Raw genomic sequence first — 26,628 nt, 5'->3', positions numbered from 1 at the left:
TCTCTTTTTATGAGCTATTTATAAAAGAACTTGGAAGTTTGAAGTATATATCATTCAAATGTTTATGAAGATATGAAGATATGATGTTCATAGATTGTATTCCCCTATTTGTTGGATGTATGTGGTTTGCACATGGTTTACACATCTGCCAGGTTGGGGAATGGAAATTCTGCAGGGACAGTGTTTGTGGATTGCTGAAGAATCAAACTTCCTGAAATGGTAGAATCAGCATGTGTGATTTGACAAACAGGCTACCGAATATTGGTGTTGGACAAGAAAATCACATTTCCTGGAAAAATACCTAAATCTGATTAAACTGATTGAATATAAAAATGAATCCCAGTGGAAGTGTTAAACGAAGCACACACATATCAGTGTCCCCTAAAGAGTTGATTTATAAATGCATTGGACATTCAAACACTTTCTCTGGGGTACTGCTTTTGAAAGTGTGCCCTGTGCAAGAAAACCTAGATAATCAACTAGTACCAATATCTGAGAGGCAGCACAGTCCTATTCCGGTTATATGTACTTGTGCATCCTGATTGTTCCAAGTTGCCCTCTGGTTGTAGACATAGCTACTCTGATGGACGTAAACAGAATGTGTAGAGTCTTCCTCATTGTGTGGCCTGTGATCTCTGTATGATGTGGCAACACTCTCTAATCCCCAATCACAGCCAGACCTGCTCAACACAGATATGCTATGCCACTCTCTGGCCTGAGAGCTGCACATTGCGCACAGTCATACAGAATCCTCCAAGAAGCTACAAATTATCTGAATGAAGAGATTCAGAATCCTCTGAAATTTATATTGAAATTCAGTCCTTGCAGTCTTAGTCAAGCTTAAGAGTTTGATGAAAGCAGGTGTTTTTTATGTTAATTTGGCAGCAAAGCTGTAAGAGTACTTGTTTAAATTACGTTGCTAATCCCTTTGGATGTATGTAGAACTGTAGTAAGTCAAACACATCTAGTTATTAGTGGAACCCTCAACGATACTGTTGTGACTGTGACCTTGAAGTAGAGATCGGCCAATAATTTTAATTTCTTACTGACCTGTGGCAGTACTAGTGCTTTAGAGAGCAGGTTAGCTGATGTTACTCTCTGATAAAATACTGCAATATCTGGTTGCCGCTCATTGCCTTTTTATTCAGCTGTCCCTAAGAAATGAAAAATAAAAAATACATATGGAAGATATGTACTGCTGTACTACATATAAAAGTATTAAACGACACAGATACTGTGCAGTGTAGCTTTCGTAATCCCAAAAACAATGCTTGTTATTGGAATTTAAATTAAAAAGTTAATTTTTTTTATACAAAAAGTCAATGTTAGCAATGTGGCTTTTACTTAACTGAATTTGCCCAAGGCCTAGTTTGAGAATTTGCTTGATAAAAGTTGACAGATGTTACTGTGTTTTCTAAGTAAAGAGAAATGTGAAATTACCTTTTCTGAGTTGCTTAACTGCAATCAGCAAATTACACAGGCCTCTTAGGCTTTAATTTGCAATGGTTTTGGAAATTTTATAAACCTAGCTGGACGTATAAGTGTGTCTGTTAGCCATGCATGAGGGAGATGCTGCTTTTTTACATTGACACTTCACACATACAGAACCATGTTATAATCACATCATGTTTTTCCAAATTTGTTTCAAAGATGCAAAATGGGAGGAATTAAATCACATAGCAAGGCAGATGTTTTTTTTTTTTTTTTTTTTTTTTTTTCAAACCCAAGCATACATAGGGCTCATGAGTTGCTCAGTGGTAAAGATATTCACATTCTGAGCTGTTTGGCTCAGACTCGATCCCAGCAGTGTCATCGGAAAATAACTGGGAGCACTCGGCAGCAGAATAAGTTGGCTTTGTTCCCCTGCGGATAGAGGTGCGTTTTCGACAGGGTTTTTTCGTCTTGCTGCTGTCAGGCACCCTGTAACTTATTGTGCACCTGTGGGTTGCCTTGATGATGTCAGTGAAGCCAGGTCTATCCTCTAATTGGTTCTTAGCTCACTGTGGTGCACTGGGTAACCTGCATTGTGGCAGTTTGCATGGGAGTGTATCAGGACTGCATTTGCTACAGCCCACACTCCACACTCCACAACTACTGTGGTTGTTGCAATGAGACGAACATAACACATCCAATTGGCAATTCCAGAATTGGGCTGCTGAAAGGGGAAAAACATAAAAGCAGGTGTAAATATATGCTGACTGTCCTGGGATCAAACATACTCTGGGAAAAGAGCTAGATGGTCAGAGATGGCTTTGTTTTACTCAGCAATTGTCCTTCATAAAAGAAATTCTTCATTACATTTTACTACTGATGCCATGATCGAAAGTGGTGGTCAAATAACATTATTATTGTTTCACTGCAGAATGTTAAAGCTAAGTGCAGATTTAGATGGAAAAAAAAACTCTGAACACAACCATGTTGTTATTAATGAAATACAGCAAATATTTCATCAATGTCACAGTATTGTTCAGGCATGAACATGTATATTCAGCCTTTAATTAATGTGTGTGTGTGTGTGTGTGTGTGTGTGTGTGTGTGTGTGTGTGTGCGCGTGCTTGTATGCAAGACAATGAAATTCATCTTAACTTCTGAATAGAACAGTTAAGTACATTCTAATAATAGGAGCAAGACTACAACTATTGTAACATTATAATAAGGTTTTAAAACTATATGACAAGATCTTATCAACAGGACACACACCTGTCTTAGCTTCAGATGCACAAGCAAGTTTTACACTCTTTTGTTTTAAGAGGGGAAACTGGTATTTTTGCTTATTGAACTCTTCAGTAATTTCAGAAACTGATCAGTAATTTTTTGCCAAAAGTTGTTTCTTTGCCCATTGTAATGCATGAGTATATTTGTTTACTTCCTCATTTGCTTCCTAATATTTCCTACTAATTGCTGTATGGGGTGGTGATGGGTGTTTGCAGTTTGTTGCCTTTAAATGCCCATAGTATAAAATAATTGGCATATGCAGGCACAACCGCAATTCAGTAATGTACACCTTTGTCATTAAATAGGACCATTAATATGTTCAAACTGTTCAATTACAGGTCACTGGCTAGTAGGGGTGGGAATCACAGAGTAACTTACGATACGATAGTATCACGATACAGCAATTCTGCGATACTCGATACATTGTAAGATCCAGGTACGATAGGATACATCACGATATCTGTGTCACTGAAGAAGAAAAAATACAACTAAAAAGGCAAAAAGCAGGAATTATGTATTTATTCACTGAATTGTGGTGTCAGTTTCACAGAATTTAACAATTAATTATCTAAACTTCGCAAATGAAACTCCAGAATGCGTCAGAAAATGCAGCTGTTGTGTTACATATTTTGCAGCAATTAAAGTCATTCAATTCAGGTCATGAGTTCATTCTATATTTTACATTAGATGTTTTCTGTATGGCCTCCATGTGTATTGAAATACAGTGTTTAGGCTCGGTGACAAACTAGATCATGTATTTCCCATCAGTTGGCTCCGTTATTTCTTGTAGGGACACGTCAATGACAAGCTCCTATGTGTCATGAATTACCTGGATTAGCTTGTAATGGTTACATCGTTCAATCTAGTTTCTGTATTAGGGCGCTACACAACCCCACACCATCAATACAAAATTGTTTTTACTGAATACACCCTTTCTCTGGTCTCCACTGATGTGGTGATGGTGTATGTGGACGATCGTGAGCGTGAAGAGGCGTTTCCAAGGCCAAACCACAGTTCAAATTAATTTTTGAGTTGGGAGGTTGGCTAAATGTAAGGGAATACACAAACCCCGGAAAGCCCTAAGCATTGCTGCTCATCCTTACATAGTGAAAAGTTAACAGCAAAATTTAACATGATCAGTCGTCCGATAATAACATAACTAAGTAGGTTATCAAATTAACCGTAAAGCAAGTTATTAAAATGAACGTCTGCACGTTTAAGGATTATGCAACGTAATGGTGTAAATTCGCGAGCTAGCCGTTAGCTAACTAGTACCACCGGGGTATAGGTCTGGAGCTACGTTCAGGGTGGTCAGGGAAAAGACTAGGTGACGTTAGTTTAGTAATTGGTAACAGGAACCAACGATGAATTCGAGCTGAGACTGTGATGCTTTAACCACTTTTTGTTTTTTGGATAATGTTAGGTAGATAAGCTTTTGTTTAAATGCCTAATCACGCAGAATACTAGCGATATAATATTAAAGTACCTTTCAATTTAGACAATCTTGTAGGAGTAGGAGCTACCTAGCTAAGCTAACTACTCAACTGAAGCTAGCTACTTATATAAAAGTCTCTGCCATCCAAACTGTTTAGTCAGCGTTACTTACTGAAATTGAGTTGGACAGGTCTCATTTCCAGGGAGGACTGAGAAAGAGAAGTTGTGTGCATTTCTTCACTGCAAGTTCATTTGATAAGTGTCACCACGAGGAGTCATGAAGTAGTGACTCTGGTAAGTCAAATTGGCGGAGGAATCCGTTTGGAGCGCCTGCATGTTTTAATAAAAATATCAATATTTGGCGCCAGTGTATCGATAACGTATCGCAAGAGGAAGCAATATACAATATATTCCCGTATCGATATTTTGTCCCACCCCTACTGGCTAGTATTGTAGTAAGCCTCAAAGCACCACAACTGGTGCTAGTTCAGCAGCAAGTCAGGAAGAAAAGTAAGGACACCCATAAGGGGCTGATTAATCTGCCAGTGCAGGTAATGGAGGAAATGCATATTATCGGGCAGTAAGATTGGCCAAACACTAGTGTTAAGCACATACAGGAAGGAACACAGAGTGTAGGGTCTCATCAATGACTAAGGATCTCTGTGAGGATAGTGGTCTATGTATTGTAGAAAGACCCATTTCCTCCATTTCCTAATGTGCCATTAATCACATGATTATATATCAGAGCACTGTGTGGGCTGGGGACAGACTGGGAAGTCCATTGTGCCTGTCTGTTTACACAAACCAAACCTGCTTCACTGCTAGTGCGTGTGTCAGGAAGGATGTGTTTGTTGTCAAATGGGAGTTCCCCTTCTGATGAGAGTGAAATTTAGCATGATTGGAAGCTTTCCTGGATTTATAATTCACTTGGTTAACAGCAGGGGAAGTAAGGAGGTGGCTGATGTGGGGATTTAGACCCCAGCTGGGAGACATGACTTGCTGTTTAGATTTTTTTTCCAGTGGTAATGAATTTTCAGACAAACCCTATATACCAATATACACAGTAACAACCACACCCCACCTGAACTACAGCACCCATCATTTCTGAAGTAATGACACATGCAAATGCCAAAAATATCACACACTATAGAGACATGAGAAGCCTGTGGGAACCAAGGGGGCGCAGACTGTGGTGAAAGCAGTGTTACTGACAGGAAGCAACCATGAGTCCACTTCCTTTTATTCGCAGGCAGCTCCTTACAAGGCAATTTTCCTGTCTCGTTTGCAGAATCGCATTTGCTGCTGATATGGCTGAGCAAACGCACCAGTGGACAAGGCAGGATAAACAATACCAAAATCTCTCTTGAAAAGCCACATTTTTTACACCTGATTAACGCATCACAGTTTCTTGCGGTTGTGTATTTAAAGAGGATGTTTCTGCTCAGCAGCAGCTAAACAGTATTTACATATGTGTAATATGTGACATATATTACATACTTACAAATCCAGTCAATGATCACGTAAAGAATGTACAATGGAGCCTCCTCTCCCCAGTTTCCAGTTAAGACATGTAAATCTGCTCAGACTGATTGCATAACAGATGCACAGACCCTTTCTCTCTGTTTCTCTACCTTTACTACCACATCTTTCTTTTGTGTTCCTCTTAGCTGCCATGCTGACCATCTCATGGTGTGCAAATGGGCTCAGATTACCATCGCTATCATGTGCCGTGCTATTAATGTGAATTGTTAGTATTTCTAAATCCATCTTGCTGCTGTTTTCCATACTGACCTTTTGTAATGCTGGACATTTGCTTGAAGTGAGTGGGGTTAAGTGGCCTTCCCATAGGCACACCACCATTACCCCACCCAGAGCGATGGTTAGCCAGCTAAGGCTGTACCCAAGGAAAAAATATTTAGTAAAAGCTTTTTGTTGGTTTGGTTCAGGATTTCATATATTTCTGTCCCAAAGCATATGACTGTGTAAGATTTCAGTCAGCCTACAAACCACAGGTGTTATGCTTGGAGGTCTTGATCTGGTAATTGCATGCTTGTTTAATGCAATGACAGACTGCTCATCTTCTGTCTGCTCTGAAACAGCAGTTATGCTAAGGGTATTGCTTCTCTTCAAGGTGATTCATATCGTTTCGGAATGCAAGCTTGCAAATGTCATGAATATATCATGCTTGTCAAATATCAGGCAACTTGAGTAAGAAACACATTCTGTTGTTCCATGTTACTATTCAAAGCAAGTTTAATAAAATGGGGTATTGGTGGAAGAAAGAGGTATCAAGTTTCTTCAGGGCTCTCTCTCTCTTAATCTTCATCTGCTACCTCCCATGGATTGTGGGACGCTACTTTCGCAGTCAACCTAGGGCTGCAACTAACAACTATTTTGATAGATTATTTGACTATCAGTTATTGAAACGAATAATCAACTATTCGGATTATGAATCACATAATTACTCAATGGCTCTTATTTATCTGTTGGATTTTAAATTTTGCTTGAGGTTGTTTTAGGCATATGCTAACTAACAAAAAAGACAATAAAGATGAGAACTTCATTCAAAAATACGTCTTTTAATGAATGGTTACTAGGACTAATTCAGTGAGGGCAGTTGCTTGCTGGGGAGTACAAGTCTACTTCCTTTGAAGAAAGCCATCCATGGTAGCATTACGAGATCCAGCAAACCCATAGCTCGTTCAAATTCATTTGAATGCAAGCCACACTGGGCACGCACATATAGACATGAGTTGTAGAAATCTTTCGCGATCTAGAAAGTATCAGATTTTCCGGTGTTCTCTAAACTTGTGCACTCGGCGGCAACACTATCTCCAGCCATAAACGTCGCCATGACAATGATGCAACGTTTAAGCAGAGAATTTCTAAATAGCAGACGGGCTCTGGTTTAACATTGTAAAGTTAGGACACATTTGGAATGTGAACATGATCGTTGTCAATGATAGGTTATTATTTGCTACAATGTATGTTCAACGTCATTAATAATTTATTGATCAAAAGAAAATTTATTTCAAAATAGAAAAACGTTACAGCTCATAACATAAAGAAACATGGCATTTAACATTAACATTAGCTATGCTAGCTAGCTAACTAACTTAACCAGACGAGTCTTCATCATCCAGAGAGCCAACGTGCCACCTCTTCAGTTTCTCGAGCATAATTGATGTGCTCCCATGCCAGGCAAGGTCAGGTTTGCAAATGTTGCCGTTCACCGGCAGAGTTGACCCTTTCGCGCATATGGTCATAATTAAATTCGTCGGCAACTAATTTGGTCATCAGTTTTAGTCGTCTGTCGATTATTCCTTACACCCCTAAGTCAACCCATATTTAGTGGTAATAAATCTGTATTACACCAACAGCTGTCAGTTCCCAGCAAACACAGCTGAGTGAAAAATGTGGGGTTTTCTTAGGTTGTGTGCATCTTCTGTTTCTGACCCTTCATCAGGTCCCACTCACCAAAACCCTCTCCCTCTCATGTCCTCCTTCTCCTTTTCCCCAGGTGGTCAGACTTTGCCAGAACCCCAAGCTGGCCCTGAAGAACAGCCCCCCCTACATCCTGGACCTGCTCCCAGACACCTACCAGCACCTGCGCACCATCCTGTCCCGCTACGAGGGCAAGATGGAGACGCTAGGCGAAAACGAGTACTTCCGTGTCTTCATGGAAAACCTGACCAAGAAGACCAAGCAGACCATCAGCCTGTTCAAGGAGGGAAGGGAGAGAATGTATGAGGAGAACACCCAGCCCAGGTAAAGATGGGAGCTCACACCTCTCCGCTTATATCATGAAGTGGCATGCTTTGTAAAGTATTTTCTGTATTACTCTTGTCATTTACATGAAAATGGCAACAACTTGCCTATTTTGAAATGTATGTTGTATGTATGTGGACATGAACAGAAATGTTTGTGACATATATTTCAGATTTTATATGTCACCAGGCATCAATGTAAGTGAATGCTTTTCATTGGTGCAGGCCAGCTACTCTCAGAGAAAAGCATGGTCCAGAAATGTAACTGGAGGTCAGGGGGTACTGTGTGAGTCTGAAAGTGAAACCCCTGTGAAATTTGAGTGTGTGAATGCTCCCTCTATGGCTTTATAGCCATATAATTCTGCACATGTTTGTCACCAGTCTGTAATTGACTACTAATTCAGATTTGTATTTTATTTTCTAGTTGCTTGTTAGAAAGTAGGAGCCCCCCTCTTAGCGGCATTTATTAGGACAGAAAAGTTTCCATGTTCAAGCCATCAGTGATACAAATATGGGGGAGCTCTGCTAACGCAGCTTCATTAGCATAAAGCAATGTGGCCCTCAGTGTTGTCTGTGCCATTACTTCACGAGATTAATTTTGTTATGAAAAGCTGTCAGCTTAAACCAGCACATATTGTTGACTTTTAAAGGATCACAAAGCAGTTCAGTTTCAAGCTGATGCAAGGCAGCCACATCAGCTGATGTGGAGAGGGAGGGATTTATTTAGCCAATCAATTTAGTGATTGCTGCAGGAAGTTCAGCTGAGCTTGGATACAGGGCTCCCATCATGCAGCAGTTGGAGGGCATTTGTGGGTGTCAGCACCATGTTAACAATTCAGCACCTCCTCCTCCCTTGCTTACATGTGTTAGTCTGTGTGTGAAACTGAGTCTGAGTTCAGTTGTTCCATTACCTGTTTTGCATTCTCTTCCTCTGTGCTGTGTCAATGCAAATGGGCCCAGCCTCCCAGGCACACTCCTCTAAGAGGGAGGGAAAATGCCTCAGCGAACATCTGCGTCTCCTCTGCGCCGCCCCACAAAAACATGGACAGACAGACACACACACACACACACACCCCCCCCCCCCCCCCCCAGAACAGGAACACCCCCCACGAGATCATGCTGCGCTATCAGCCGATGGATCTCCAGGTGCCTGTGCGCATGCGAGCGCAGCACACCGCTGGGTTTTTCTCAGAAGAAGCCACGCTCCCCTCCTGCCCCTCTGTGCCACAGTCGAGCACAGTAGCTCCAGTCCATATGCCACGCTCTTCCAGTTCCCTTTTTAGTTCCATGGTAAAATGAAAACAAAGAAACTTGAGGGTCCTTGCTTGGTTTTATTACATGTCTTGAGGTGACTGGCATATCCCCCATATGGAAATATAATATTTGTAAGTGAAAATATAAAATTCTAAATATTAGGAGTATGTTTTCAGGTTAAAATACAATGCATATAATACATAATGTTGTTTTACTGATGATCCAGATTTTGTGTATTTAATTCTATGCTTAACCCCAGGAATATAGAACAAAATGACACATGCTGCATATTGTTTTCTGTTGCAGATACATAGCAGATGCAGTTATGTATTTTGAGGTACTTGCAAGTTATTTCACATATCAGGAAATGTTTCTTACAATTTAGATATTGCCTTTTTTTGGCCTCTCTACTTCTGGTGAAACACAAAATGGTTGCACTTGTAGAAATGTATTTGTCAGCACATCCTTCTGATATGATGTAACCACCATGGCCGTTTGGCAGCTCCTCTGTTTCGTTGTCTGTTGGACATGAAAACTGAAATAAAAACGTGGGAGGTGTAAAGTTGAAGGGGTGTGGTGTTGTCTGGCCACTAGAGAGAGAAGGGAGAGGCCTAGCATTAACAGTGAGACAGGGCTGTGTGTATCACCAGCAGACTTCTTTCTGTTTCACCCAGTCTCTGTTTGAGGTGGCCTTGATAGAACACTGCTTCCCTTTGTATATGTTTTCCCTGTGTGATTCTCAGTGTGCCTCAGTGCCTTATTTATTTGTTTACTAAATATTAAACTTTTTGAAATGCACTGCATAGTATATTACTGGGTATGAACAGAAGGTTTGGCTGTTGCGCTGTGAAACATTTGGAAGACGTTTGCTTCTCTCACCTCCCACACCCCTGCTAAATCCTCCTGTTGTTAAGAGCTCCCCTGGAGTGATGCTCATGCTGTAATTCACCACACTGAAGAGAAAATGGAAAACAAGGCATGGACATGAATGTCCTGCTGATTTTAGCTGAACATAGTATTTAAACCCTCACTGTATGCTTTGACAGCTCAAGGGTTCTTCCTGTCGAGCATATGTTTCAGTTTGACTGTTGTGATCATACCAGTCCAGCATAAGTTCTAGTTTAAAGGGCACTTCAGGTCATTCTCTGCAGAAAAAAAAGATCAGCAAGTTACTGTAAGCTGTGTTCTGTGTGGATATTTTGTAAGCTTTGCTTTGCACTGAAGGTCATTGATTTCCAGGGGCAGCTTTGTGTTGTTGATTGAAGTGTCTGTCATATTTAAACATGTTCTCAGTTTGATTTGACAGACTGGAAAATGGGCATTTTTGAGCCTTCTCACTATGTTTCATAAGCACTGGGCATAGAGGAGGACATTTTTATTAGATAAATCTTTTTTTATTAGCTTTTATTAGATTTTACCTCAGTACCACTTTGATTTTCTGATACACTCACAGAGAGCCTTTTTCACACTAAAAGTCACACAGTGTACCACAGCATATCAGGCACTAACTTTTTAACACCATTCAGGCAAGTGAGGATGCACAAGGTGCCTGGAAGAAGTGAAGTGAGGAAGCCCTGGCCAGCCTGTCCCCAGTGGAATGAAGCCAGTGTGTTCTGCTTGTATGGGCTCCAGGTCTTCGTCAGAAGATGACACAGTCAGTGTCGTACCTGGCCCATAGGGCTCAGCCTGCTCTCAAAGCAAGTGCCTTGCAGACTGAGCCACTTGGGAGCCCCTCTGTGGTCTTCATTTTACTACACCATTCAAGTAGGTCAAGTGGGTGTGCAGTAAGCCAGTTTTGAGCAAGTGGTGCTGGGTCAGAATTTTACATTAAGGTTACACTGAGGTTAGAACTGGGTGGTCGACAAACTGAACTCAGGTCTGTTTTTTACAGGGAGGTACCTCACGCTGTCAGGTACTTGGGGAGGGCAGGGCACTAGCGCTCACTCAGTATGGCTCCCTATTTCTTCTGAATATGCAAGCTTCGACTCAGACAAAGACAGCCATTTTTATCTGATGAAACAGTAGTTAGGTTTGACTATCATTTCCTCTCATCTTCTGCATGTAAAATTCTCATTCAGTCCATCTGCCACAGCAGCAGGGAAATTCTTTGTCAACACATCAGATTTGATGTAAAAAATTGTTTGACAGCTGTGCAACACGTTCCCAATCTTCTGAGCTGTTTCTCATATGTTGGAGGTTTATCAGATTGTGACTGCTTCACTTAGGTTCAGATAATTGAGTGCATTCATAAAGCATTACTGTCATTGCTTTTTCCCGAATGAAAAGAAACCACCTGATAAATAAACATTTACTGATTCCCAGCTTCCCCAGTAAACCTATGTAACGGGTTCTTTGGAAAGGTGTGTGGATTGAAAGGCCTTGCAGACATGACGTTAATGCTGCCTAGTCTTTCACACTCCAACTTCCTGTCAGCAATTGAGTCCTGCAGACTCCTTGTAGGAAGCAGTCACAGACACTGCAGTGGGGAATAAATTTTGCCTTATCTCAATTTTACTATTACAGATTACTATTGCACACATGCATATGACACAAGTTAGGTAATGTAGTGTCAGAGGAACAGACAAAATGCACAAAATGCTTATTTTAAAAACAAAATACATGAAATTAACACAAACAGTGGTATATGAGGTTGGAAAAGGTAAATGATTTTTAAGGTATGGGTATTTTTTTTTCCTGTTTTGCCCACAGCCTGTTGTTTAAGCGTTTGCATGAAAAAACACTTTATCTGTAACATTTACACAAGAAACCCAATGAATTTGTTTCAGAGAGCAAGCCCACCTTTTTTTTTTTTTTATTTAAAACTGCACATCATCATTAACTAGTCCTTGTCATAAGAGTGTTTGCATTAAGGAGACAGAAGAGGTGACGGAAGAGGCTAGCATTTGGATTCTGGGGATACTCTGTCTTCTGGATAGCATGTCATTAGCCTCTGAAGCTCCTTCCTCTAGAATTTTGTTTTCATTCAGAAGGGCAGAATAGGCAGGTTGTCATTCTTTATGGTCCATGTGATCTTTTTGTCATGCTTCTTGTGCTGTGCATGAAATCTTCAGAATTGTGGCATTAAAATTGCAGCAGGTAGAAAAATGAAGCTCTGTGATGTAATTCCACTGGCTGGTGGTCTGTGGGCAGGGTTTTGGATGAGAGCTCTGCTGAGAGCTGCATCTTCAGAGGCCTCCTACAAATGCCTGCTTAGCCCTTCACATGCATCACCCATGTCGTTCCAGAGATTTGGCAGACACACACACACCCACGCATGCATGCACACACATACACATACTTATGCATGCGCAATTACACCCGCACACTCCATGCACAATCTTACAGAGAGAGGCATGCACAGACAGACGTGTAGATGCAGATACAGATACAGACAGGCACACACACACCTGTTTCCTGTGTGCTGAGGCTGCAGCACAATGGGGGTGGGTTGAAATTGAACAGACCAGAGGGGAGGAATGAAAAGCTGCTCTTGGCTTGAGTACAGCGTTTCAGCTCAACTCAGACCGTTACCAGGAGGATTGCTGGAATGCAAACCAGGGGTTTCACTGTACCATCCACACTTTAATAGAAGTCACAGTGCTGAAATAGCAGGTACATGGCTCTGAACGCCCCCTAGCCTTTCCCCTGCCCTGAAGATAGTTGGGACATGTGCTGTCCAGGGCCAGTTCAAAAGGGCCACCCCTCCCTGCTGAGGTTTCATCAGGCACAGAATTGGCTGCCTCCTAAGGAGAGGAGGAGGAGGATTGGAGTGGGTGGGTTTGGCTGCAGCGTAGCATTGTTCAGGGGAGACATGGGGGATGAAAAAGTGTCCTCTCTGGGGTTAGACCTGGCCATGGCTGATGTGGGAAAGCAGTGGTGTGGGAGCCCCAAGAGGCAGCTGTAAGAGTCTACTGCGGAGTGGGACAAGGGGGTGACAGAGAGACAATAGCGGTCCACAGAAAATGCCCCACGAAAGAAAACGACCTGGTAATCAAGACTAAAAAAGAACAGGTGGGAATTACCTTGTTTCTGTATACAGTCGACATTTACATGGTTAAGCACATGAGCTGTAAACCCTGGTTGCTTGGCTCCCTCTGCTTTGTCTTGGCTGCTGCCAGCATGTCAGCAAACATGCCTTCTGTGGGAGGTAGCTGTCAGGGAAGTTTAAAGTTGATCAGTCATTTACAACAGGTGTGTGTCCTGGAGAAATAGTGACTTGCTGTGTTCTTCAAAGGGAATGGATCTTTATTCTACCACTGGACCTTGTATCAAATTTTCAGCTTCCATATGAGGTTGAAAACAAAGGGAAGAAATATATATATAAATATATTTAAAAATATTTAAAAGGAGAAATATATGAAACATCTGAATAATAGTAATTAATAATTATAATAATTTTATTATCATCAAATTGAACTTGGAGTTTGAAGCCATGTGTAATGATGTGTAGACATAGAAAGTGGGAGTGGTGGGAGTGATGGGAGTCCAAGGATATTAACTGGTGGAAAAGGATGTGTGTAATACATTGATTTGAAAATATATTTAACATTTGAGACTTACATGACTTACTGTGTATGACTTTACATTACATTACAAATACACAATCCATTGTGTGACTGTAGCTTCAGAGACAGTTTAGCTTCAGTACCTTTCTCATGGGAACCACAAGGTCTTGCAATCTGCAGCCTTGCGGTGACTTGAGAGTTAGTGCTTCAGTGGTCACAGATACAGTCTCATCAACTCACAAACTCCATCTTTTCAGAGCAATTGCACCAATTGAACACTTCTATAGCTGCACCTATAATTGCAGTTATTGTAGTATTTTGAATAGAGTTCTTTTAAGGTCTTGCCATTTATTTGGCTACATGGCTGAATGGGATTTGATATGTTGTGTTAGAGCAAGTCCCATTCAGCCATACAGTCATTTGTAGAGCTTTACATTTGGATGAAAGAGGACTGATACTGTGTAGTTCATATAGGCCTAGTTATTCAGTGCCATTTGTGCCTGACTCAGATGGGATATGGCTCATGATTGTGGGGTTTGTGTTTTCACAGTTCTTTTTCTCCTCCCACCCTAGACAGTGCAGTTTGTCACCATTCTTATTTGCGTAATTAAAATAGGCCCTCCTTTCCTTTCAAAACAAACTTGTGGTCAGCTTCTGTTGCACTAATGGACACTGATCAGTCCAGTGTGGAGTCATAGATTGGGGAAATAGATCTGTCTCTTCTGTGCAGCCGGTTCTAATCTAGGGTGGAGACTGTGGGTGTACGCTTGAAAAAGGCCCTTAAACTTAAGTGCTTTGTTAAATTCACAAATCATAAAAATGGATAGGCCTAATTTGTACACAGGGGAGTCTTGTAAGATGCTAATGAATAAATTACACAAATCTTTGCAGATCATGTTGAATCCCATTGAACCCCAATTAGGTAAATGAAATTAGTGGTAATCAAGCAAATCTTTGAGTCAACCCTAAAATGAATGTATGAAGTGGCCTTCAACTCAGAGTCACTCTCATGAGGACATTCAACCTGATCCATTGAGACTTAAAAAAAAAACACAAAGAAAAAAAACATTGCTGATCAGATTGTGAGGACTTTATGGTGTGTTTCTGTTTCTGTTTGTCTTTGTCTTTGCTGTCCGCCAGATGAGTATATTTGCATCTTGATAGTATGTTCCAAAATTAGTTGTTCATTAAAAGGGACTGAAAAGAAGAGTTTTATGTGTGAGAAGGGCACTCAACAGGGTATTTGAAGTTGTGACACTGTATGACTTCCTCTGTGCTGTGGCTTAGCAATTTCTTGTTTACTGTGAAGCAGTTTTTGTACACAATTACTCTACTACAGCTATTGTTATAAGCATCAAAGCAGTATTTTCAAATTTGTTTTTCAACAGTGAAATCTGACACACGTAAATGCACAGTAGGCTATTAATTTGTTGCTGAATTGCAAAGGCTGTATTGTGCTTTGCATATTTGATGTTCAATGTACATGTTCACCTTAATGTGAAGGTGTTGGTACATACAAAATGGTAGTCGTAGACTAGTGATCATATTTTTCATTAGCAGTACAACTTTCATAACATTGTGCGTGCGTGTGTGTGTGTGTTGGGCCTCTATAAAAATGAAGAAAATATATCCCTCCTGCTTACACACATACCTGTTCCCAGTTGATATCGTATATACGATACATGATTGACATCCTGTTTTTATGAGTGGCCTGCAACACGTTTTTGCTGATTTTTTTTTTATTTTTTTTTTTTTGTCCTTTCCATTTCATGCAAGCAGATTTATATTAGTTTCGATATGGGCTCACTGTGCACCATTCCATTTATTTTGAGAGCACAGTTAGGTTGCATCCTTTGTACCGAGAACATTTACAGTGATTTGGATTGAGATGCCTGTTGGTTTGGAACACCAAAAAAGAAGTTGTAGTTGTTAGCTAATTGGCTCATATCTGGCTGTAGCGCAATCATAATTTTAGTAGCAGTGGTGCTTGTTGGATATTGCATGTCGGGGTGGTGCCGCTAAGAAAAGCTTCGTAGCAGTGCATGCCAGTGTCCCTGAGAGGCGTGGACATTTTACATTTACATTTACATTTATTCATTTAGCAGATGCTTTTAACCAAAGTGATGTACAAAAGTACATATAGTGGGCAAACAGGCACAAGGGCAAGATGTGTACAGGTCATACAATGCAGATAGTGCTGAAGCTGAGCACAAGGTCGGTGTAGCGAGCCAGAACTAATCTGATCTAAGATTACGTATATCGAATACAATCACTGGGACAGTAAAGCACTACCTAGGCAAAAATGTGCTACAAATACAAGGTAAGAGATAGAGCTACAAGTACAAGCCAAGAATCTTGGATTTACAAGGTCAAAATGCCAAGGGTGTCAGTCCAGGTAGACATTCTGCAGCTGACTTTGGTTCCATGTTCTTCCAAGAAAACTCCTCACCTCTTTGGAAAACTGCAAAGTAGAAAGTCAGGCAACATATTAGCCAGTCTTTTTTTAGAAGTGTATGACTTGTAATGTATCCTCATATATTATGGCAGTGATACTGGTGAATATCTCTCTCATGATATGAGCACTGAGTTTTAACGTGCAGAAGGCTGAGGTTTTGGAGTGTGCCACATCTCCCATTTGTCCAGAGGTTTTAGCAAAAGACCGACATGACATGGGTACCTCTGGACTCTGACATTCCCCACATTGGCTCTCTCCCAGCAGGCTGTTATTCATATGCCTGCTAGTGCTTATTAATGTAGGTAAACGCAAGCTGGAAATGTGCTTAATGGGAGGTGCCCACATGTTTTCTCTGCGGGGAGGAAACCACGCTGTATTTAAAAAGAAACTGTTTACTAGTACCGAAAAGTGTCTCTCATGGTTTTTGAGAGTATCTATCTTTGTCTGGATTGGTCAAGCGTGGCTATCTTTGAGAAGGCAAATCTCACACAGAGAACTAGCACAGAGAATACATCTTGCTTCTGTGTTGCACTTCCTGAAAAGAATAGCAAGCTGACACACTGAATTTCAGAAGAGGTCTGTCTTAGAGCGTGTGTGTGGCTTTGGTTGTGTGTGTGTGTTGCCGTTTCCTGGTAGAGACAGTGTGTGGTGACAGATCCAGTGTGTTAAACTTGCGCTTACACTAATGTGAATAGTGTTATTAAAAGAGGAAGAGTGTTTACATTATGGGTTGCAGGTTCTTCTTTGCTGCTTTTATTTACTCATTTTGAAATCTGTTGCTGCTTTTGCTACAACACTCCTTTGTATAGCTAAGGGGGTCACGATCACCAATGCCCTGACTCACCATGCCACTCTCCTTCAGCAATCCCAGGCCAGCTACCCCTAGGTCTGAGAAGGACAGAAGTGAGAAAAGTTGCTCTTCTACAATGAGATGTTCACATTTTAGAGGGTGTTAACTGGCATAAAGTGTGTTTGATAGTTTGCTAGCACTGCATTCATAGCTTAAAACTTGTCTCATAAAGGTTATCAGGGTGGTTGTTCGGGGAACAGAATTAGTTCTTTAATAATTGATAGAATGGTGGGTGTGTTTCTGTGAGGAGGTTGATTTGTGGAGATGTCAGAATTTTGTTTTGGAGAAAAGTTTCCTCCTGATGACGAGAGATGACCCTGCCCGCTGCGAATATTCACAAAATGCCACTGCTCATATGATATAGCAGTGCACAATAGCAGCACATTTATGTCAGCCCCCTTATTTAGAAGACGCAAAAAGCCAGTGCAGTTTAAACAGCCTAACACGAAACCCAGTTCTCAGTATTGCCATTTTGGGACTGTGCAAAAATGACAGCTGTACTGAAGTTGCTATTTTCCATCTTGCTTTTCTTAGTGTGTGCACTGACTTTGTGCAACAGGGCTGTGGCTCAGCACAAATGCTCATCACAGCACCATTTAAACAGCCCTAAACCCCAGCACATAAAGGCACTTTAAGCAGACGTATTTGCAAAGTGCAGGCTAAAAGTGATACCAGAACAGTATATTTATTGAATAGGAGGGGCTTTCACACAGAGATAGGTAATATTGTTACTATTGTACTGTTTCCAATATTTTAATTAACTCTTTCACTCTGTACCACTCACTGTTAAATGATTCATTTGTGGTTATGGATAAAACAGTGTCACAACGTCAATTTGAAATGAGGGACACAAACAAGATTGAAAGTTGAAAAAAATCAAACTTCTGGTATGTCGTTACTTAACTCTATGCCCTTCCCTCAGAGTTTAATTAGCCAATCACATCAATGTAGCCATTCTGTCACAATGCTTGCACATTGTATATCACTAGATCAACACAGTATCACAGCTCCACAGTTCAAGTGACTCCTGGGGTAGCAGGTCAGACTGGTGGTCTCTGTATTTTGGGATACAGCATTGGGTGTTCTAAGGCCCTCTAATGCGCTCATGTTTTTGGCTCGTTCTCTGGGCGTTTGTTCTATTATTTAGCATAAATGGGCAGTCATTTTTAAAAGCTATAACACATACCTTTATGTGGGGAATGTTGTTTTTCAGTGCTGTTAAAATGTATACATTTCTAAAAGTTTATCTTCCATTTGCCTGTATTATAGCTCTGAGCCATTAAATGTGTAAATAACGCACCCTGGCACTGGGGCAAAAGCTGTTTTGAAGATACCATTGCAACTAAACTGATTGCCCAGTGTGCAGACACACCTCTTTCAGGTAGGGTCAGCCCATACATGTACTGCGATGCTGTCTGCAGTGATTAATGCCTTAACTGATGCTGGTGATGTGCTTCCGTCACTTAAAAAGGGTCAGTGTGTGTTTGTGCCTGTGATGGTCATGGGTCACGTGCCGAGCACAGCCCCTCTCCCCCCCGCCTGCACTGCGCTTTTATCAGAGAAAACAGGAAACGAGAGAGGAGCAGCCAGCTGCAGGTGAAAGGTCAGACCAAGAGAGAGGAAGATTACTTCTTTCACATGCAAGCGTAAAACTAACACTAAAATTGTTACAAACATTTGTGCACACACACCCATGCTTGCATGCATACTCAAAAATAGTTTGTAGTCATGGATGCAAGTTGTGTTGTTGTTCTTGATGGACAGTAACTGGCAGGCTTATACTTATACATGATTTCCTATTTGCAAGTGTTGTGCCTGTCTGTCTGCTTTACATGTGGGTTTGGGGAGACCAGGGGAAATATAATGGGGGTGTGAGGGTGAGACTTTCATATTGACCCTCTGTATGCACAGTGTACCATTCCACTGCATGTCAGTTTGGCAGGATATGTCTAAGTACAGTGTGTCTCATATAATGCTGAAGTGCAGATGACCCACTTGCATCATAACAGTTTAACTTTCCTTTTTCCACCTACACCCCTGTACCCTCCGTGTTTCTTTATATAAATGATCAAGGAAAACCACCTGATGCCTGTGCTTTTTTTCCCACTCCAACATATCTAAATCTTCAGATTACTTATCAGTGGTCTGATAGGATGCCGATCAGCAATCTGTTGCTTTATTTCAGAAGAGAGTCACCAGCAGCAGGGCACATTCATAATGTTTAGGTCTTTATACATGTTTGTATGGCTGTCCCTGTTTTTGTATGTTGGATTATCTACATTGCAGAGTCTCCTTGTGTTCTCTGCAGAAGCAGCCAGATCTGTACATGTGTCAGGGCTGACTTCCTGTGGCTGTTGTAGCAGAGCTATGCATGCAGAGAGGATATAGAGGGTCCTTTGTAATGCCTAGCCACTGATGAGTGGAGATGGCAACGCCTGCACACACACACACCACCCACACAATCTCTCTCACACACACAAACACACTCACATTCTTATCCACATAAGCATAGACTCACACCCTTTGTGTGAGCGCACACACACACACACACACACACACACACACACACAATTTCCTCCCTCACACGCACCATCCACGCAATCTCTCTCTCACACACACACACACACACACACACACACACTCCCTAACATACACCTTCCATCCACAAAATCACAAAAGCTGATGTCAACACAAGCATACACTTATACCCTACACACACTCTCTACAAATAATCTCATATTCACAGTCTTCACAAACATTTTAGCACGCTTTCACATATGCATCAGGGCTTTTGATTAAAGAAGGGTAAAGTGGCACAGCTGTAAAGTCCAAACGGCATAGAGCTTCTCCTGAGCACCCCTGACTCTCTCTCCCCTCGCCTCTCCCTCACCCCTCTTCCAGTCTCTTCCTTCTGTGTTCCTCTGTTTCTGTACTTCACCCTGTTGCTGCCTCTGGCGTACACTTCTGGATGCTAACTCTCCAGCCCAATAGCTGGTGTTCATATTGATATTATCTCCCATGTCTCAACAGATATAACATTGCAAACATGGAGGCTCCGGTGTAGAAGGGAGACCGGTGTTCATTGAACGCGCTCATTTTTTCAGTGAACGGTGAACTCGAACGTATCCATTTTCAACTGTTAGTAAATGTCCCAAATACCAAAACGTGTTTCATTCCAACAAAGAGGCAGATCCGATGTTCGTAGAAAAGAGAGGAAGGTTTATTTGCACAGCCGGCCGTGGGAAAACCAGCATATAGCAGAAGTTCAACACGTATAAGGTTTAGTTATTTTTTATATCGTTACAGTAGGTGCATTTACATGAGTTACAATGACCAGAGGGGGTGCAGTTTTTGATTGGATTTGGGGAGCTGTGATTTGCTAAACAGCTCCCTCTCTAATTGGGTCTCTCCTGATCCCCGTTGCCTAATTGGCTCCGTCGGGTTCAAACTTCGGAAGTGAAGCCCATATATGGTCATGAGGGACCCTGTGTTCCGCAGACTGTTACCATCAAGAGGCGCCATTTGGCTCCGGTCGGATGTACCGGCATCGCTTTGTATTCGAATACATATCACTTGTGTCCAGCGTTTATATTCTAATACACATCGCTGTCTCCGGAACAAACACCGTGCCGTTCCCCAGAACTGTCTCCTAACACAACTAAAGAACGTTAACTTGAGCTCGTTCAGGTTTGCGCGAGATTCGGAATCCTGGAGCGTGTTACAGTTACTGCTTGATGAATAAACACGGATGGCATTATTCCATACTTGAATGTACTCATATAAACGTACTCCATACGTTTTTATGAGTGCAACTCATCAGCTAGACAGCTCGACAGCTCGCAACCAACTGCCCATACCCCACGTAACATATACATAAAATTGTCCCTGGACAATACCCTTATATGACAGGGTACATGGTGCACTGTAAACACTGGCTAGCTTAAACAATTTTTGCAAAATGGCTAGTGCAAGTCATTGATGTACATATGCATGCAAATGAGAAAACAAAGGAATTTACTTTGTGATTTGAACTTTTTATTACTTTATTTGCTTTTGCACTTCCACTAGTAAAATAAATAACTTATGAATGTACAAGTATACACAACCAGTGGGAAGTGGCAATGATTGGGGGCTGGGGATGGATGGGTAGGAGGAGGTTCTACTGGGAAAAAAAAAAAAAAAAGCTCAGAGCAGCTCATTTAACAAAAAAAAAAAAGGAAGAAGTGAAATGGGACTGTGATCTTGTTCAAAATTGTGAACTATGAATGTGAACTTGTTTATTTTAATCTGTGTGAACTGAACTTTAAGCTAGCTCTTGTGAAGTGTGAACTTGCACAACACTGCATTCAGAGACCATAAACAGTAAATACTGTTCTGCCATAAACAACCATATTGTTTTAACAGTGGTACAGTTCCAAATGGGTGAAAGTGACAAGGAAAGAACCCTATCTAATGTAGTACATTTAATAGGTTGCATGTGGAAAATAACTAAAATCATTGAAATGTTGTGAGAAATGAACAGTGTATATAATTTCTATAATTTTTCATTTGCTTATTTGCCCAAAATGCATTTACAATGGATGCTTATTTGTATCCTGTTAAGGACATTGAGACTCTGAACTGGCAGGGCTGCTGCGTAGCTCAGTGGGGAAGGTGTTCACCCTGACCACAAGCTGAGCTCTGTGGCCGGGGCTGCCCCCAGCCGCATCATCAGCTGATGGGGATGGTTATGTGGGAGGGGACAGACCTGGTCCTGGTCTGACTGTTCTCAGGCACCCTGTGATTTGTAAGGCGCTTGCACGTTACTCTGGTGATGCCAGTACAGTAGGGCCTATCCTCCAATGAGCTCTCACTGTGTGACTCGTACTGTGAAAAACAGCCATAGGTGCCATACGACTGAATGGAAAGCATAGGTAGAACAGAGGTTCTGATGAAGTGTGGGGACTGTTATAGCAGTGGCGAACCGTGCCTATCAGAACTGGGCCTGCTGTACCTACCAAAAAAAAAAATCACTAACGAAAAATACGGGGCGTCCATTGCCATATAATTTTACTGCTCCCTCTTCGAAAATTGCGTTGTTCTAGTTACGCACACACACTATCGGACGTCACGGAGGCAGTCACTTCATGTGTGATCTGATTTAGGCAACACTGCCAAGATTGTTGTATTTCCAAGTTCACCACTAGTTGGCAAAGCACACTGTCCATGTAGTAAAGTAACAGCACAACACAGCACCACCACACACAGGCTTTTGATGCACTCACACAGGTAGCTCGCTACATCGTTACACACAATAATTACTCCACGCACTACGAAAATGATGTTACATAGACAAATGGCTGCCACACAACCACACCGTTGTAACAATTTCGAATGCAACGAAAGACCAAGTGAAGACTCACAAATTAAATGCACACCAATGCTTATCAAATTCAAGACAGACATTCAACAATCATTCAACAAGTGTGTGGAAACAAAATGCAACCAGTTCAACGAGATGCAACACTGTAGCAAAACCAGCAATAAAAATTCAGTTTCACTGAATGACATTCACTTGAAGACGAATCCATCTTCCTGTCCTTTTGGCTGAATTTTTCAATAACCCGGTCATAAAGCTGATCGTTGCCTTAACCCTTTCGAGCGTAGATCACACCGGTGTGATTTGCCGTTTAGCGTGTGTGCTAAAACCGGTGCGATTAGATCACGAGATTAGAAAAATTCTAGCTAATTTTAGTTTTGAGGAAACAGCGATTTAACATAAAAATATAGCTAATGCGGCGGTGAAAACTATGAGATGCTTAATAACGCTAAAGAAAACCTAATGAACCGTGTAATGCGCGCTACATAGCATAAAATAAGTTGCCTGCGAAAGGGTTAAGATGACCTGCTGTGCTTTGGTGTTTTTGTGCAGCCTTAGGGCGTACTCTCACTAGGCCCGGTAACCTTGTACCGTGCCCGAGCACGATTGTCCCCCCACCCCACTCCCCCGCTGGCCTGCGCTCACATTGCGCTTAACGTCCCGAGCACAAGCTACGGAGAGATGGCTAACGTTAGATCAAGCCACCTAGCAGGTTGTAAATACACATCAATAAAGCTGTGTAATGAAATTATCTAATGGTTCATTGTCATAACATATGTCATGGTAGTTTAATATTCATTCATGTTTCTTACGTGCATGTTCTCTTTGGTATAGTGTCCGACGTAGAAGACGGTAGCACGGTACTACAGGTCACTTAAAAAGAATGAGGAGCCACACAAACTGGAGGTGTAGTGAAGATAACACTGTTAAGGGGCAAAAGGAACAAGAGCGCTGAGTAAATTATTGTTTGCATCGGTCTGTTGAAGGAGACGCTTTGGCTAGCAACGCTAGCAACATCAACGTTTTCTCGACCACAGCAAGGTTTGACTCGACGAACATCAAACCCCAGTCTTTGTTGATCTGTCATAAACTTGACTTCCTGGCTGGGGTTCTGTCAAAGACCCATGGAAAAACACAAGGCATCGCATCCTTTTAATTCTGTTTAGACCAGTAGTTGTTGTAAACAGGTCGTCGCTGCGAAAGTGCACGATACAAACAACTGTGTCATCACAGACGTTAAACAGCTCTTCATGGCTTGAATCCATTCTCTTGCCAGTGGAGTACTGGCCATCGGGCATACCGGGACAAATCTCGGTGGGCCGGTGGACCGTCAAAAAATCCAATAAGTTTTTTTTTTTTTTTTTTTTTTTTTTTTTACTGGCCCTCTCTGTGTGCCTATCATCTGATGAAATGGTTCAGTTGGGAGGACTGAGAAATGAATGTTTATTTCAGTAACAACGTACCATAATTTCACGAATGCATTCACTGTTAAGGCATGTTGCACAGCAGTTTTCAATGACACGTATGTAATCATTTACTTTGACACTGGCAAAGTCACGTCACGATTAGTTCAAACAGGATAGATGACCGCGTTGTTGGTAAGCTTACGCAACTAAGCTCTAAGTAAAATATTGCATTGTCACCGCTGTTTCTTTCTTTTTTTTTGATTAATGCTAAATAAAACAACAAATGTTTCCAATGTTAGCTGTGTGCCGTTATCAAGGCAAGCAAGCTAGCTAGCTGGCTACCAAGCGGGTTAAAGGGAACTTCAGGACCGCTGGTGTAGTTGTACCTAGCTAGCTAGCTAAACGTGATAATATAAAACTTGCTACGTGACGTATAATCAGAATAATATAATCGTTTGTAAAGTCCATGTACATTAGTTAAGAGGTAGTCTCAGTTGTAGACAGAACTTCAGAGTCGTAGCCAAATTTATACTGTAGTCCATAGCAACCTCCGGATGGCTAACCGGAAGTAAAGATACCCCCTGTTGACTCAGACCGGAACGTCCGCCATGTTTACGTGAAAAAGGCCCATGGAGTTCATGATTGTACTTACTTTGTGGCTTATTTGGAGTCGTTTTGGGCGCGGTGACACACGGCCCTCTCACATGCCTTATGGATTTATCGATTATGCAACGCAGTGATTTTCAGTTAATCATGCTGCACGTATAAGACTTTTTTACGGAGGCAGCTGACGTTTCAGTAATTATGCTAAGGGACAGATCAATATTTTTTGTAAGACTTGTGTCAGATTACAGTAGCCTCATCACAATAATGTTAGCTAATGTTAACCAGTTAGGGCTGCTACTTGTGTGTGCGCTACTGCCATCATTACAACAACAAACATCTTCTATAGCTAGTTAGCTAACAGGCTGCCTATCTGAACGATAGTTGAAGACTAGCTACTTAAACAGGTTGGCGGCTTCATTTGTGATACCTTGACTAAACCCCTGACAACAGCAATGCTTACATCGCCACGTAAAATGTGGTTAGTTTTATTTCGCTTGCTAGTAATCAAGCTAATGTGGAGATCCACGGAGTTATTTTTAGGTATAGATTTACAGAACCAACCAATCAAAGATCATTTTGGAGGTAGCCCGCTTGTAATATTTAAGGAAGTCAGCTAGCTAATCAAATGATGATTTAAAGGATTTATTATGACTGGGCGTGTAACTAACAGATATCCAGCTAACTGTTGCTATAACAGATATATTTGTTAAATGGATCAGTCGCATCATTGATATTATGTTCGGTGCTCGGGCACGGTTAGCGATCACACTGATGCGGGCATGGTTCAGCGTACTGTGCCCGGGCATGGTACGGAGCGATCACACTAGTCAAACGAACTGGACTTTGGGGGTCGAACGTGCCCGAGCACGGTACGGATCCCCTAGTGTGACTACACCCTAAGATTCTCGTAGCCTTACCAATTCCACGCACCCTTGTCGGTCCCAAACAAGCACTCCCAGCAGTAGAGCCACTTTTGTCGATCTGAGCCTGTAAGCCAGGTGTGTCGTTCCCAGTTGCTAGCCTGAAAATGATGAACATGGACTGCTTTTGCAGGTTGGGTGGCCTTTTTAAACAATGTCCATCTTTTCATTGAACGGTCGTCTTGAAAAGGGCACTGATAATAAATCCGCGACAATATCATCTCCACCTTTTGCCATTTTCGACGTCGACTATCAATCACTAGTTAGCACTAAGCTTGGTCTTATGTCTGAGCAAGTGAGCGGGTCTTCTAGAACCGTGTTTCCCAACCCTGCTCCTGGAGGCACACTGTCCTGCATATCTTCTATGTATCCTTCCTGCTTGACTAAATCAGGTGTGCTCAGCTAATCAAAAGTGCCACTGATGAGTTCAGTCAGGTAGGTAGAGCAGGGATAGATAGAAGATATGCAGGACGGTGTGCCTTCAGGAGCAGGGTTGGGAAACGCTGTTCTAGAACAGTGTTTCTCAACCCTCTCCTGGAGGACCCCCTGCCCTGCATGTTTTAGATCTCTCCCTGCTCCAACACAGCTGATTCAAATGATCAACTCGTTATGAACTCCTGAAGCTGCTTAATAACAAACTGATCATTTGAATCAGCTGTGTTGGAGCAGGGAGAGATCTAAAACATGCAGGGCAGGGGGTCCTCCAGGAGAGGGTTGAGAAACACTGTTCTAGAATACCCTGGAGCTATGGGAAAATCTGAAAAAATACGCTACAAATCCAAATATGATTGGTTGATCAAATAGTCGATCCAAATATACGCTCTCATTCAGTTTAATGGTCAGGGCATTCTGTCAAGATTATTGAATACCCTGGAAGGATATTCCCCCCAGAGACTCCGTAGAAAAATATCTGATTGGTTGCATTTTTTCCAACACAAAACCACTCAAATGCGCAGTGCATGGACAGAAAACAGGAATAAGTCGGCGTAACACTGGAATATTACAGATAAGCAACACAGAGTCGAATAATTTTTATTTATTTTATTTATTCATTTTATTTAAATTTTATTTTATTTATAGAATTAATCAGATACATTTTTTATTTTTTCATCTGAGGATTCCAGGGCCTCTCTGAATACCTTGAAGGCCCTGACGGTTTGCCACTGTATTATAGGTGCATGAGTAGAACAGTGGCACTGACATAGCATATACAGAGATACTTTCCAGGTCTTCTTAAAATAGGGGTTATTAGTGAAATATCATATTATGTAACAAAGAACATCAAATGCACCTTAAACTTGAAAAATACATCATCACATAAATGTATCTGAACTTGTATTATGATAATGGACAAGAA

At 41.6% G+C, this 26,628-nt stretch overlaps 1 protein-coding gene across 2 annotated transcripts in view; it reads left to right on the top strand.

Annotated features, from left to right (window-relative positions):
- The window catches only part of LOC118775343 (E3 ubiquitin-protein ligase CBL-like), a 45,565-nt gene that overhangs the window by 5,055 nt on the left and 13,882 nt on the right, over positions 1 to 26,628 (top strand). The window contains exon 2 of one of the 2 annotated variants that reach the window (XM_036525221.1): positions 7,670 to 7,917. In XM_036525221.1, coding sequence (XP_036381114.1) covers positions 7,670 to 7,917 — 248 coding nt within the window. Of the gene's footprint in view, positions 1 to 7,669; positions 7,918 to 9,277; positions 9,302 to 26,628 lie in introns of those variants that run through there. The other variant, XM_036525222.1, reaches the window with a different exon arrangement.

This window comes from Megalops cyprinoides, chromosome 3 (assembly GCF_013368585.1).
Source record: "Megalops cyprinoides isolate fMegCyp1 chromosome 3, fMegCyp1.pri, whole genome shotgun sequence".
NCBI classification, from domain to species: Eukaryota; Metazoa; Chordata; class Actinopteri; order Elopiformes; family Megalopidae; genus Megalops; species Megalops cyprinoides.
Note: the sequence above shows the minus strand (reverse complement) of the source record. Positions and strands in the feature narration are given on the sequence as shown.